At 54.4% G+C, this 14,863-nt stretch overlaps 1 protein-coding gene and 1 long non-coding RNA gene across 2 annotated transcripts in view; both read left to right on the forward strand.

Moving 5' to 3' along the window:
- Nucleotides 1–9,753, forward strand: part of C3 (complement C3) — a 33,985-nt gene extending 24,232 nt beyond the window's left edge. The window contains exons 32-40 of the mRNA XM_090128576.1: nt 92–143; nt 1,093–1,180; nt 1,344–1,433; nt 2,563–2,668; nt 2,973–3,062; nt 5,901–5,987; nt 6,246–6,329; nt 7,348–7,483; nt 9,533–9,753. Coding sequence (XP_089984702.1) covers nt 92–143; nt 1,093–1,180; nt 1,344–1,433; nt 2,563–2,668; nt 2,973–3,062; nt 5,901–5,987; nt 6,246–6,329; nt 7,348–7,483; nt 9,533–9,674 — 875 coding nt within the window. The 3' untranslated portion in view covers nt 9,675–9,753. The remainder of the gene's footprint in view (nt 1–91; nt 144–1,092; nt 1,181–1,343; nt 1,434–2,562; nt 2,669–2,972; nt 3,063–5,900; nt 5,988–6,245; nt 6,330–7,347; nt 7,484–9,532) is intronic.
- Nucleotides 6,455–7,341, forward strand: LOC149913853 (uncharacterized). Its single transcript, XR_016460894.1, has 3 exons — nt 6,455–6,752; nt 6,848–6,943; nt 7,001–7,341. It is a non-coding gene; the product is annotated as an uncharacterized LOC149913853 (long non-coding RNA).
- Nucleotides 9,754–14,863: the final 5,110 nt, after the last annotated feature.

Here is a 14,863-nt window from a genome sequence, read left to right on the forward strand (position 1 = left end):
CCACGAGCCTTCTGGTCCCCCTGCTTTCCTCCTGAGTCTCTCCCCTGATGTCCCACATGGGTAGCAGCACCATCCTTATCTCCCTTCACAGCCCGGGACCTGGAAGGTGCCATCCGCTCTGTCAAGATCACCATCTGCACCAGGTGGGACACAATGGGGACATCAGAGGTGTTTGGGACATCAGGGACATTGGAGAGAAGGAGAGCTCACTGTGGGCAGGGACACGGGAGATGGGGAAGGGAATGGGGTTGTTGGGGACAGGGAAATGGGAGATAGGGGATGTAATGGGGCTGTTGGGGACAGGGAAATAGGGGATGTAATGGGGTTGCTGGGGGCAGGGAAATGGGAAATAGGGATGTAATGGGGTTGCTGGGGACAGGGAAATAGGGGATGTAATGGGGTTGTTGGGGACAGGGAAATGGGAGATAGGGGATGTAATGGGGTTGTTGGGGACAGGGAAATGGGAGATAGGGATGTAATGGGATTGTTGGGGACAGGGAAATGGGAAATAGGGATGTAATGGGGTTGCTGGGGACAGGGAAATGGGGGATGTAATGGGGTTGTTGGGGACAGGGAAATGGGAAATAGGGATGTAATGGGGTTGTTGGGGACAGGGAAATAGGGGATGTAATGGGGTTGTTTGGGACAGGGAAATGGGAGATAGGGGATGTAATGGGGTTGTTGGGGACAGGGAAATGGGAGATAGGGATGTAATGGGATTGTTGGGGACAGGGAAATGGGAAATAGGGATGTAATGGGGTTGCTGGGGACAGGGAAATGGGGGATGTAATGGGGTTGTTGGGGACAGGGAAATGGGAAATAGGGATGTAATGGGGTTGTTGGGGACAGGGAAATAGGGGATGTAATGGGGTTGTTTGGGACAGGGAAATGGGAAATAGGGGATGTAATGGGGTTGCTGGGGACAAGGACATCAGGAATGAGGATGGGGACAAAGAAGACTCAGCTCCACCTCATCCCTTGGGGATTTGTGGGAATGGGGACATCAGGGATGGGGATGCTGGGAGCAATGGGGACAATGGGGTTGTAGAGGATACTGGGGACAGACAGGTGGCCTCAACCCTGTCCCTGCAGGTTCCTGGACACCGTGGATGCCACCATGTCCATCCTCGATATCTCCATGCTCACCGGCTTCTCTCCTGACGTCCAGGACCTGAAGAGTGTGAGTATGGGGCTGTAGGGACACATGGGGACACCAGGGGGCACGGGGCCACGCATCACTGTGCCATCATGTCCCCCGTGTCCCCATGTGTGTCCCCAACCCCCCTATACCTCTGTCTCTCCCATGTCCTCGTGTTGTCACTGTGTCCCCATGCCCCCCCCAGCTCTCGGAGGGAGTGGAGAGGTACATTTCCAAATTTGAGATCGACCACGCGCTGTCGAACCGCAGCAACCTCATCATCTACCTGGACAAGGTGAGGACAGGGGGGGGGGGTGTGGGGGATTTGGGGACGGGGACGAGATGGGATGGGATGGGGAAAGGGACATTGTGGGACAGGAGACCCCGGTGGCATAGGATGGGGATGGAGATGAGATGGGACAGGTTGGAGTTGGAGACAGAGGCAAGGATGGGACAGTATGGAGGTGGGGACAATGTGGGGACAGGGGGGAGAAATGGTTCAGATTGAAGTTGGGCAGGGACAGAGGTGGAGCTGGGGGCAAGATGTGGGTAGGGGCGGGAATGGGGATGGTGACAAATGGGGACATGGATGGAGATGGGAATGGGGACATGGGGATATGGGTTGAGATGGGAATGGGGGCATTGATGGAGATGGGAATGGGGATATGGGGACATGGATGGAGATGGGAAAGGGGTTATGGATGGAGATGGGAATGGGAACATGGGGATATGGATGGAGATGGGAAAGGGGATATGGAGATATGGATGGAGATGGGAATGGGAACATGGATGGAGATGGGAATGGGGATATATGGATATGGATGGAGATGAGAATGGGGACATGGGGATATGGATGGAGATGGGAATGGGGTTATGGATGGAGATGGGAATGGGGATATGGAGATATGGATGGAGATGGGAAAGGGGTTATGGATGGAGATGGGAATGGGCACATGGATGGAGATGGGAATGGGGACATGGATGGAGACAGGATGGAGATATGGGGATATGGATGGAGATGGGAAAGGGGACATGGAGATATGGATGGAGATGGGAATGGGGATAAGGATGGAGACGGGAATGGGGACATGGGGACATGCATGGAGATGGGAATGGGGACATGAGGACATGGATGGAGATGGGAATGGAGACGTGGATGGAGACGGGAATGGGGATATGGGGATATGCATGGAGATGGGAATGGGAACATGAGGACATGGATGGAGATGGATGGAGATGGGAATGGGAACATGAGGACATGGATGGAGATGGGAATGGGAACATGGATGGAAATGGATGGAGATGGGAATGGGGACATGAGGACATGGATGGAGATGGGAATGGGGACGATGAATGGGTATGGGGTGAGGACATGGTGTCATTGCCTTCTGTCCCCATCCCACATCTTTGTGTCCCGCGTGCAGATCTCCCACCAAGTGGAGGAGTGCATCGCCTTCAGGGCCCACCAGCACTTCCAGGTGGGACTGATCCAGCCTGCCTCCGTCAGTGTCTACAGCTACTACAAGATCGGTGTGTCCCCATGTCCCCTCTTATCCCCTCATGTCACCCCCGGATCCCACAAAGCCCCTCTGTCCCTTGTGTGCCCATCTACGTTCTCTCTGCCTCCTCCTGTCCACGTGTCCCATCACATCCCTGATGACTGCCCCCATGTCCCCAAGCCCCCCGTGCCACCACGTTTCCCTATTTCCCCATACATGCCCCTATGTCCCCACACGTGTCCCCACGCCCCGTTTTGGTGACCCTCTCCCTTCACATCCCTCTTTGTCCCTGTGTGGTCTCCTCTGCGTCCCCAAATGTCCCCATGTCCCCACAGATGATCGCTGCACCCGCTTCTACCACCCGGACAAGGATGGTGGGCAGCTGAGGAAGATCTGCCACGGGGATGTGTGCCGCTGTGCTGAAGGTGACGTGGGGACACGGGGACGTGGGGACAGAGTGTCCCCTTCCATATGTCTCATGTCACCCATTTTCCCAGTCCCCAAATGCTTCCCGTGTCCCCATGTCCGTCTCCAATCCTTCTCTATGTCTCCATGTGATGGGACATGTCACTGCCATGATGGGACACGTCATTGTTGTGACAGGACATGTCACTGCCATGATGGGATGTCATTGTTGTCATGGGACACGTCATTGCCATGATGGAATATGGCATTTCCATGATGGGACATGTTGTTGTTGTGACAGGGCATGTCATTGCCTTGATAGGACATGTCATTACCATGATGGAATATGTCACTGCCATGATGGGACATGTCATTGTTGTGACAGGACATGTCATTGCCATGATGGGACATGTCATTGCCACAATAAGGTGTCATGACCACAGTGGGACATGTCACTGTTGTGATGGGACATGTCATTGTCACGAAGAGACACGTCATTGCCATGATGGGCCATGTTGTTGCTGTGACAGGGCATGTCATTGCCATGATGGGCCATGTCATTTCCGTGATGAAATATGTCACTGTTGTGACAGGGCATGTCATTGCCATGATGGGACATGTCATTGTTGTGACAGGACATGTTATTGCCATGATGGAACATGTCATTGCCATGATGGGACATGTCATTTCCATGATGAAATATGTCACTGTTGTGACAGGGCATGTCATTGCCATGATGGGACATGTCATTTCCATGATGAAATATGTCACTGTTGTGACAGGGCATGTCATTGCCATGATGGGACATGTCATTTCCACGATGGGACATGTCACTGTCATCATGGGACATGTCATTGTCACGACAAAACACATCATTGCCATGATGGAATATGTCATTTCCATGATGAAATATGTCACTGTTGTGACAGGGCATGTCATTGCCATGATGGGACATGTCATTGTTGTGATGGGACATGTCATTGCCATGATGGGACATGTCACTGCCACAATAAGGTGTCATGACCACAGTGGGACACGTCACTGTTGTGATGGGACATGTCACTGCCACGATGGGACATGTCACTGTCGTCATGGGACATGTCATTGTCACGACAAAACACATCATTGCCATGATGGAATATGTCACTGCCATGAAGGGACATATCATTGTTGTGACAGGGCATGTCATTGCCATGATGGGACACGTCATTGCCACAATAAGGTGTCATGATCACAATAGGTCATGTCACTGTCGTCATGGGACATGTCATTGTCACGAAGAGACACGTCATTGCCATGATGGGCCATGCTGTTATTGTGACAGGGCATGTCATTGCCATGATGGGCCATGTCATTTCCATGATGAAATATGTCACTGTTGTGACAGGGCATGTCATTGCCATGATGGGGCATGTCATTGTTGTGACAGGACATGTTATTGCCATGATGGGGCATGTCATTGCCATGATGGGACATGTCACTGCCACAATAAGGTGTCATGACCACAGTGGGACACGTCACTGTTGTGATGGGACATGTCATTGTCACGACAAAACACATCATTGCCATGATGGAATATGTCACTGCCATGATGGGATATGTCATTGTTGTGACAGGACATATCATTGCCATGATGGGACATGTCATTGCCACAATAAGGTGTCATGACCACAGTGGGACATGTCACTGTTGTGATGGGACATGTCATTGTCACGAAGAGACACGTCATTGCCATGATAGGCCATGCTGTTATTGTGACAGGGCATGTCATTGCCATGATGGGGCATGTCATTTCCATGATGAAATATGTCACTGTTGTGACAGGGCATGTCATTGCCATGATGGGGCATGTCATTGTTGTGACAGGACATGTTATTGCCATGATGGGGCATGTCATTGCCATGATGGGACATGTCACTGCCACAATAAGGTGTCATGACCACAGTGGGACACGTCACTGTTGTGATGGGACATGTCACTGCCACGATGGGACATGTCACTGTCGTCATGGGACATGTCATTGTCACGACAAAACACATCATTGCCATGATGGAATATGTCACTGCCATGATGGGATATGTCATTGTTGTGACAGGACATATCATTGCCATGATGGGACATGTCATTGCCACAATAAGGTGTCATGACCACAGTGGGACATGTCACTGTCGTCATGGGACATGTCATTGTCACGAAGAGACACGTCATTGCCATGATAGGCCATGCTGTTATTGTGACAGGGCATGTCATTGCCATGATGGGACATGTCATTTCCATGATGAAATATGTCATTGTTGTGACAGGGCATGTCATTGCCATGATGGGACATGTCATTTCCATGATGAAATATGTCACTGTTGTGACAGGGCATGTCACTGCCATGATGGGGCATGCCACTGTTGTGACAGGACATGTTATTGCCATGATGGGACATGTCATTGCCATGATGGGACATGTCACTGCCACAATAAGGTGTCATGACCACAGTGGGACATGTCACTGTTGTCATGGGACATGTCATTGTCACGAAGAGACACGTCATTGCCATGATAGGCCATGCTGTTATTGTGACAGGGCATGTCATTGCCATGATGGGACATGTCATTTCCATGATGAAATATGTCACTGTTGTGACAGGGCATGTCATTGCCATGATGGGACATGTCATTGTTGTGACAGGACATGTTATTGCCATGATGGGGCATGTCATTGCCATGATGGGACATGTCACTGCCACAATAAGGTGTCATGACCACAGTGGGACACGTCACTGTTGTGATGGGACATGTCACTGCCACGATTGGACACATCACTGTCGTGACAGGGAATGTCATTGCCCTGCCCCTGTGTACCTACAGAAAACTGCTTCATACGACAGAAGAAGGACAATCCCACCACGGTCAACGAGCGCATCGATCTTGCCTGCAAGCCAGGGGTGGATTATGGTGAGACGCCAGGGACGTGGGGACATGGGGGCACGTGGGAAGGAAACGGAGGATTTATGGGGACAAAATTATGGGGACAAAATTATAGGGGATGTCGTTGGGATGAGGAGGGGGATGTGAAGGGCCACGGAAGGACGTGAGCGGGCACTGGGATGCCAGCGTGGAATAGGGGAGAAATAAAGGGGCAAAAAGGGCCACGAGGAGGAAAAGGGGGGACAGTGGGGTGAGATGGTGACACGGTGACATCCCCCTCCCCAGTGTACAAAGTGAAGGTGGTGGCAACGGAGGAGACGCCGTCCCACGACAACTACATCGTGACCATCCTCTCCGTCATCAAGATGGGTACGAGCAACCTGGGGACATGGGGACAAGGTCACCTGGAGGGACTTGGGAGTGTCACCCAGGGCTGGGGACACCCCAGTGGGTTGGGGACACCCAAGGGTGCTTGGGGATACCACGAGGTTTGGTGTCACCCAGGTGGGTTGTGGTCACTCAAGGGTGCTTGGGGACACCATGAGGTTTGGTGTCACCCAAAATGGGTTGGGGACACCATGAGGTTTGGTGTCACCCAGGTGGGTTGGGGTCATACAAGAATGCTTGGGGACACCGTGAGGTTTGATGTCACCCAGGTGGCTTGGGGACACCCAAAGGTGCTTGGGGACACCGTGAGGTTTGGTGTCACCCAGGTGGGTTGGGGTCACTCAAGGTTGCTTCGGGACACCACGAGGTTTGGTGTCACCCAAAATGGGTTGGGGACACCATGAGGTTTGGTGTCACCCAAAATGAGTTGGGGACACCATGAGGTTTAGTGTCACCCAGGTGGGTTGAGGTCTTACAAGAGTGCTTGGGGACACCACAAGGTTTGGTGTCACCCAAAATGGGTTGGGGACACCCAAGGGTGCTTGGGGACACCACGAGGTTTGGTGTCACCCAAAATGGGTTGGGGACACCATGAGGTTTAGTGTCACCCAGGTGGGTTGAGGTCTTACAAGAGTGCTTGGGGACACCACAAGGTTTGGTGTCACCCAAAATGGGTTGGGGACACCCAAGGGTGCTTGGGGACACCACAAGGTTTGGTGTCACTCAAAATGGGTTGGGGACACCATAAGGTTTGTTGTCACCCAGGTGGGTTTGGGACACCCAAGGGTGTTTGGTGAACAGCTGGAATGAACTGCTGCCACCCACAGCTGGTGACAACAGAGGGGTGATGACACCCAGGGGTGGTGACAACAATGGGGTGACGTCACCAAAGATGCCCACATCCTGGGGACCAGGGGGTCCGCACTGTGGGACGTGTCACAGTGGGCGTCCCCGCCATGTAGGGGTGGCATGTCACCCATGTCACCTCTCCCCGTGACAGGCACCGATGAGGACCCACTTGGGAGCAACCGGACCTTCGTGAGCCACAAGCAGTGCCGGGATGCGCTGAGCCTCCAGAAGGGACAGGACTACCTGGTGTGGGGGCTGGCGTCCGACCTGTGGGTCACCGGCAGCCGGTAGGGGCAGGGGGACGTGGGGACGTGGGGACGTGGGGACGTGGGGACGTGGGGACGTGGGGATATGGGGACATGGGGACATGGGGATATGGGGACATGGAGACATGGGGATGTGAGGACATGGGGACATGGGGACTTGGGAACATGGGGACGTGGGGGTGTGGGGACATGGAGACATGGGGACATGGGGATGTGAGGACATGGGGACATGGGGACTTGGGGATATGGGGACATGGAGACATGGGGACATGGGGATGTGAGGACATGGGGACATGGGGACTTGGGGATATGGGGACATGGAGACATGGGGATGTGAGGACATGGGGACATGGGGACTTGGGAACATGGGGACGTGGGGACGTGGGGGTGTGGGGGCATGGGGACATGGGAACATGGGGACAGGGGGACATGGGGACATGGAGACATGGGGACATGGGGATGTGAGGACATGGGGACTTGGGGATATGGGGACATGGAGACATGGGGATGTGAGGACATGGAGACATGGGGACTTGGGAACATGGGGACGTGGGGACGTGGGGGTGTGGGGGCATGGGGACATGGGAACACGGGGACAGGGGGACATGGGAATACGGGGACGTGAGGACATGGGGATGTGAGGACATGGGGACTTGGGGATATGGGGACATGGAGACATGGGGATGTGAGGACATGGGGACATGGGGACGTGGGGATATGGGGACATGGGAACACGGAGACGTGGGGACATGAAGACATGGGGACATGGGGACATGAAGACATAGGGACGTGAAGACATGGGGACATGGAGACATGGGGATATGGGGATATGGGGACATGAAGACATAGGGACATAGGGACATGGGGGTATGGGGACATGGGGTCATGGGAACATGGGGACATGGGGATGTGAGGACATGGGGATATGGGGATGTGGGGACATGGGGACATGGGGTCATGGGGACATGGAGACATGGGGACATGGGGATGTGAGGACATGGGGATGTGAGGACATGGGGACATGGGGATGTGGGGACATGGGGACATGGGGACATGGAGACACGGGGACATGGAGACATGGGGACATGGGGATGTGGGGACATGGGGACATAGAAACATGGGGACATGGGGATGTGGGGACATGAAGACATAGGGACATGGGGACATGAAGACATAGGGACGTGAAGACATGGGGACATGGAGACATGGGGATATGGGGATATGGGGACATGAAGACATTGGGACATAGGGACATGGGGGTATGGGGACATGGGATCATGGGAACATGGGGACATGGGGATGTGAGGACATGGGGATATGGGGATGTGGGGACATGGGGACATGGGGACATGGAGACATGGGGACATGGGGACACGGGGACATGAAGACATGAAGACATGGGAACATGGGGACATGGGGACATGGAGACATGGGAACATGGGAACATGGGAACATGGGAACATGGGAACATGGGGACATGGATATACAGGGATGAGGTGACATGGAACATAAAGGCATGGGGACATGGGGACAGGGGAACAAAGGAACATGCAGACACACGGACACTGGGACATGGGAACTTGGTAACACAGGGGCATGGGGACACAGGGACATGAGGACGTGGGGACATGGAACATGAAGATATGAGAACATTGGAACACAGGGAGATGGAGACAAGGGGACAAAGGGACACGAGGACAAAGGGACATGGGGACATGGGGACATGAAGATATGAGAACATTGGAACGTGGAGACATGGGGACATGGGGACATGGGGACATGGGGACACAGGGACAAAGGGACATGGGGACACGGGGACATGGGGACATGGGGACATGGGGACATGGGGACATGGGGACATGGGGACACGGGGACAAAGGGACATGGGGACACAGGGACATGGGGACATGGGGGGACACAGGGACGTGGGGATGTTGCCACCCAACACCCATCCATACCCCACTGCACCCTGAGCTTCTCCAGCGTCTTGTATAGGGTTGTGCGCCCCTCACCGGGCTGCCAGCCCCCTTCCTGATCCCGTTGTCACCTGTTGTCCCCTACCGTCCCCAGCTTCTCCTACCTCATCAGCAAGGACACGTGGCTGGAAGCTTGGCCCTTGGAGGAGACGTGCCAGGATGCCGACCTGCAGCCGCTCTGCCAGGACTTCATCGAGTTCTCCGAGACCATGACCATGTTTGGGTGCCCCTCGTGATGGGGGTGACCCCAATCTGATGGGGGTTGTCCCTCCCCCTGATGTCACACCCCCCTCCCCCCCCCTTTTTTTTTTTTTTTATTTTATTTTGTGGAGTGGGGTGGTTAAAAAATGTTCTTTCTGAAGTTCTGTCTCTGGGTGCGGCGTGGGGGGGGGGGGGGACGTGGGGACACCATGGGGGGACGATGGGGACACCACAGAGGACAGTGGGGTGGTGAGGACTTCATCGGTGTCCTGGGGACAAAACAGGGGATGGTGGGGGTGTGGGGGATTCCATAGGGGATGATGGGGTGATGGGGACAACATAGGGGACACAGGGACTTTTCAGGAGATGATGATGGTCATGGGGACGCCATAAAGGACATGAGGTGTCCTAAGGGGACAATGGGGTCATGGGGACACCAGAGGGGACACTGGGACTCCTTAAGGGATGGCAAAGACATGGGGACACCATAGAGGACCCTGGGACTCTTTGGGAGATGATGCTGGGGTCATGGGGACATCACAGAGGACACGGGGTGTCCATAAGGGATAATGGGGTCATGGGGACACCATAGGGAACAGTGGGGTCAACACAGAGGACGTGAGGTGTCCTTAGGGGACAATGGGGTCATGGGGACACCAGAGGGGACACTGGGACTCCTTAAGGGATGGCAAAGACATGGGGACACCATAGAGGACCCTGGGACTCTTTGGGAGATGATGATGGAGTCATGGGGACACCATAGGGGACGATGGGGACAACAGAGAGGACAGTGGGGTGGTGAGGACTTCATCGGTGTCTTGGGGACAAAACAGGGGATGGTGGGGGTGTGGGGGATTCCATAGGGGATGATGGGGTGATGGGGACAACATAGGGGACACCGGGACTTTTCAGGAGATGATGATGGTCATGGGGATGCGATAAAGGACATGAGGTGTCCTTAGGGGACAATGGGGTCATGGGGACACCATAGAGGACCCTGGGACTCTTTGGGAGATGATGATGGGATCATGAGGACAACACAGAGGACATGGGGTGTCCATAAGGGATAATGGGGTCATGGGGACACCATAGGGAACAATGGGGTCAACACAAAGGACATGAGGTGTCCTTATGGCATAATGGGGTCATGGGGACACTTTATGGGACATTGGGACTCCTTAAGGGATGGCAAAGATATGGGGACACCATAGAGGACCCTGGGACTCTTTGGGAGATGATGATGGAGTCATGGGGACACCATAGGGGACGATGGGGACAACAGAGAGGACAGTGGGGTGGTGAGGACTTCATCGGGGTCTTGGGGACAAAACAGGGGATGGTGGGGGTGTGGGGGATTCCATAGGGGATGATGGGGTGATGGGGACAACATAGGGGACACGGGGACTTTTCAGGAGATGATGATGGTCATGGGGACGCCATAAAGGACATGAGGTGTCCTAAGGGGACAATGGGGTCATGGGGACACCAGAGGGGACACTGGGGCTCCTTAAGGGGTGGCAAAGACATAGGGACACCATAGAGGACCCCGGGACTCTTTGGGAGATGATGATGGGGTCATGGGGACAACACAGAGGACATGGGGTGTCCATAAGGGATAATGGGGTCATGGGGACACCATAGGGAACAGTGGGGTCAACACAGAGGACGTGAGGTGTCCTTAGGGGATAATGGGGTCATGGGGACACTACATGGGACACTGGGACTCCATAGGGGATGGCAAAGACATGGGGACACCATAGAGGACCATGGGACTCTTTGGAAGATGATGCTGGGGTGATGGGGACATCACAGAGGACTTGGGGTGTCCTTAGGGGATAATGGGGTCATAGGGACACCAGAGGGGACACTGGGACTCCTTAAGGGATGGCAAAGACATGGGGACAACATAGAGGACCATGGGACTCTTTGGGAGATGATGATGAGGTGATGGGGACACCAGAGAGGACATGGGGTGTCCCTAGGGGATGCTGGGGTCATAGGGACACCATAGGGAACAATGGGGACAACGCAGAGGACAGTGGGGTGGTGAGGACTTCATCGGTGTCTTGGGGACGTCACAGGGGATGGTGGTGTTTTGGGGGATTCCATAGGGGATAATGGGGTCATGGGGACACCAGAGGGGACATTGGGACTCCTTAAGGGATGGCAAAGATATGGGGACACCATAGAGGACCCTGGGACTCTTTGGGAGATGATGATGGGGTCATGGGGACACCATAGGGGAGGATGGGGACAACAGAGAGGACAGTGGGGTGGTGAGGACTTCATCGGTGTCTTGGGGACAAAACAGGGGATGGTGGGGGTGTGGGGGATTCCATAGGGGATGATGGGGTGATGGGGACAACATAGGGGACACCGGGACTTTTCAGGAGATGATGATGGTCATGGGGATGCGATAAAGGACATGAGGTGTCCTTAGGGGACAATGGGGTCATGGGGACACCATAGAGGACCCTGGGACTCTTTGGGAGATGATGATGGGATCATGAGGACAACACAGAGGACATGGGGTGTCCATAAGGGATAATGGGGTCATGGGGACACCATAGGGAACAATGGGGTCAACACAAAGGACATGAGGTGTCCTTATGGCATAATGGGGTCATGGGGACACTTTATGGGACATTGGGACTCCTTAAGGGATGGCAAAGATATGGGGACACCATAGAGGACCCTGGGACTCTTTGGGAGATGATGATGGAGTCATGGGGACACCATAGGGGACGATGGGGACAACAGAGAGGACAGTGGGGTGGTGAGGACTTCATCGGGGTCTTGGGGACAAAACAGGGGATGGTGGGGGTGTGGGGGATTCCATAGGGGATGATGGGGTGATGGGGACAACATAGGGGACACGGGGACTTTTCAGGAGATGATGATGGTCATGGGGACGCCATAAAGGACATGAGGTGTCCTAAGGGGACAATGGGGTCATGGGGACACCAGAGGGGACACTGGGGCTCCTTAAGGGGTGGCAAAGACATAGGGACACCATAGAGGACCCCGGGACTCTTTGGGAGATGATGATGGGGTCATGGGGACACCATAGGGGACAATGGGGACAACAGAGAGGACAGGGAGCTGGTGAGGACTTCATCGGTGTCCTGGTTGCACAGTGCTGCTCAGCTCACAGTGCACAGCTTTGCACAATGCTCAGTGCACAATGCTACACAGCTTTGCACAATGCTCAGTGCATGATGTTGCTCAGCTGACAGTGCACAGCTTTGCACACTGCTCAGTGCACGATGCTGCACAGCTTTGCACAATGCTCAGTGCACGATGTTGCTCAGCTCACGCTGCACAGCTTTGCACAATGCTCAGTGCACAATGCTGCACAGCTTTGCACACTGCTGCTCAGCTCACAGCGCACAGCTTTGCACAATGCTCAGTGCACAATGCTACACAGCTTTGCACAATGCTCAGTGCATGATGTTGCTCAGCTCACAGTGCACAGCTTTGCACACTGCTCAGTGCACGATGCTGCACAGCATTGCACACTGCTGCTCAGCTCACGCTGCACAGCTTTGCACAATGCTCAGTGCACGATGCTGCACAGCTTTGCACAGAGCTGCTCAGCTCACGCTGCACAGCTTTGCACAATGCTCAGTGCACAGAGCTGCACAGCTTTGCACAGAGCTGCTCAGCTCACACTGCACAGCTTTGCACAATGCTCAGTGCACAATGCTGCACAGCGTTGCACGATGCTGCTCAGCTCACAGAGCACAGCTTTGCACGGCGCTCAGTGCACGATGCTGCACAGCTTTGCACAATGCTCAGTGCACGATGCTGCACAGCGTTGCACACTGCTGCTCAGCTCACAGTGCACAGCTTTGCACAATGCTCAGTGCACGATGCTGCACAGCTTTGCACACTGCTGCTCAGCTCACGCTGCATAGTGTTGCACACTGCTGCTCAGCTCACAGTGCACAGCTTTGCACACTGCTCAGTGCACAATGCTACACAGCTTTGCACAATGCTCAGAGCACAGCTTTGCACAATGCTCAGTGCACAATGCTACACAGCTTTGCACAATGCTCTGTGCACAGCTTTGCACAATGCTCAGTGCACGATGCTGCACAGCTTTGCACACTGCTCAGTGCACAGCTTTGCACACTGCTCAGTGCACGATGCTGCACAGCTTTGCACACTGCTCAGTGCACGATGCTGCACAGCTTTGCATGGAGCTGCTCAGCTCACGCTGCACAGCTTTGCTCAATGCTCAGTGCACAATGCTGCACAGCGTTGCACGATGCTGCTCAACTCATGCTGCTCAGCTTTGCACACTGCTCAGTGCACAATGCTGCACAGCTTTGCACAATGCTCAGTGCACGATGCTGCTCAGCTCACACTGCACAGCTTTGCACAATGCTCAGTGCACGATGCTACACAGCTTTGCACAACGCTCATTGCACGATGCTGCACAGCTTTGCACAACACTCAGTGCACAATGCTGCACAGCTTTGCACAGTGCTGCTCAGCTCACAGCACACAGCTTTGCACACTGCTCAGTGCACGATGCTGCACAGCTTTGCACACTGCTGCTCAGCTCACGCTGCACAGCTTTGCACAATGCTCAGTGCACAGTTCTGCACAGCTTTGCACAATGCTCAGTGCATGATGTTGCTCAGCTCACAGCGCACAGCTTTGCACAATGCTCAGTGCACGATGCTGCACAGCTTTGCACACTGCTGCTCAGCTCACGCTGCACAGCTTTGCACAATGCTCAGTGCACAGTTCTGCACAGCTTTGCACAATGCTCAGTGCATGATGTTGCTCAGCTCACAGCGTACAGCTTTGCACAACGCTCAGTGCACGATGCTGCACAGCTTTGCACGGCGCTCAGTGCAGGGAGCTGCTCAGCACTTTGCAGTTTCCTCCTCTCTCTGCACAGCTCTGCGCTGTCGCCGCTTTCCTGTGGTTTCTCAGCAGCCACAGCCGCTGCTGGAGCCTTGCACACGCGCGAGGATTGTGCAAAGCTGTGCACGGTCAGCTGAGCAGCGCCGTGCAACGCTGTGCAACATCGTGCGCTGAGCTTTGTGCCCACAGGATGTCCCCCAAATTGTCCCCAAATTGTCCCCACACTGTCGCCAAGTGGCCCAAAACTTGTCCCCAAAACTTGTCCCCATGTTGCCCCCAAAGTGGTCCCCATGCTGTCCCCAAGCTGTCCCCATGTGGCCTCCATCTTGCTGTCCCCAAATTGTCC

This window comes from Phasianus colchicus, chromosome 34, assembly GCF_987193195.1.
Source record: "Phasianus colchicus chromosome 34, bPhaCol1.hap1.1, whole genome shotgun sequence".
In the NCBI taxonomy this organism is placed as follows: Eukaryota; Metazoa; Chordata; class Aves; order Galliformes; family Phasianidae; genus Phasianus; species Phasianus colchicus.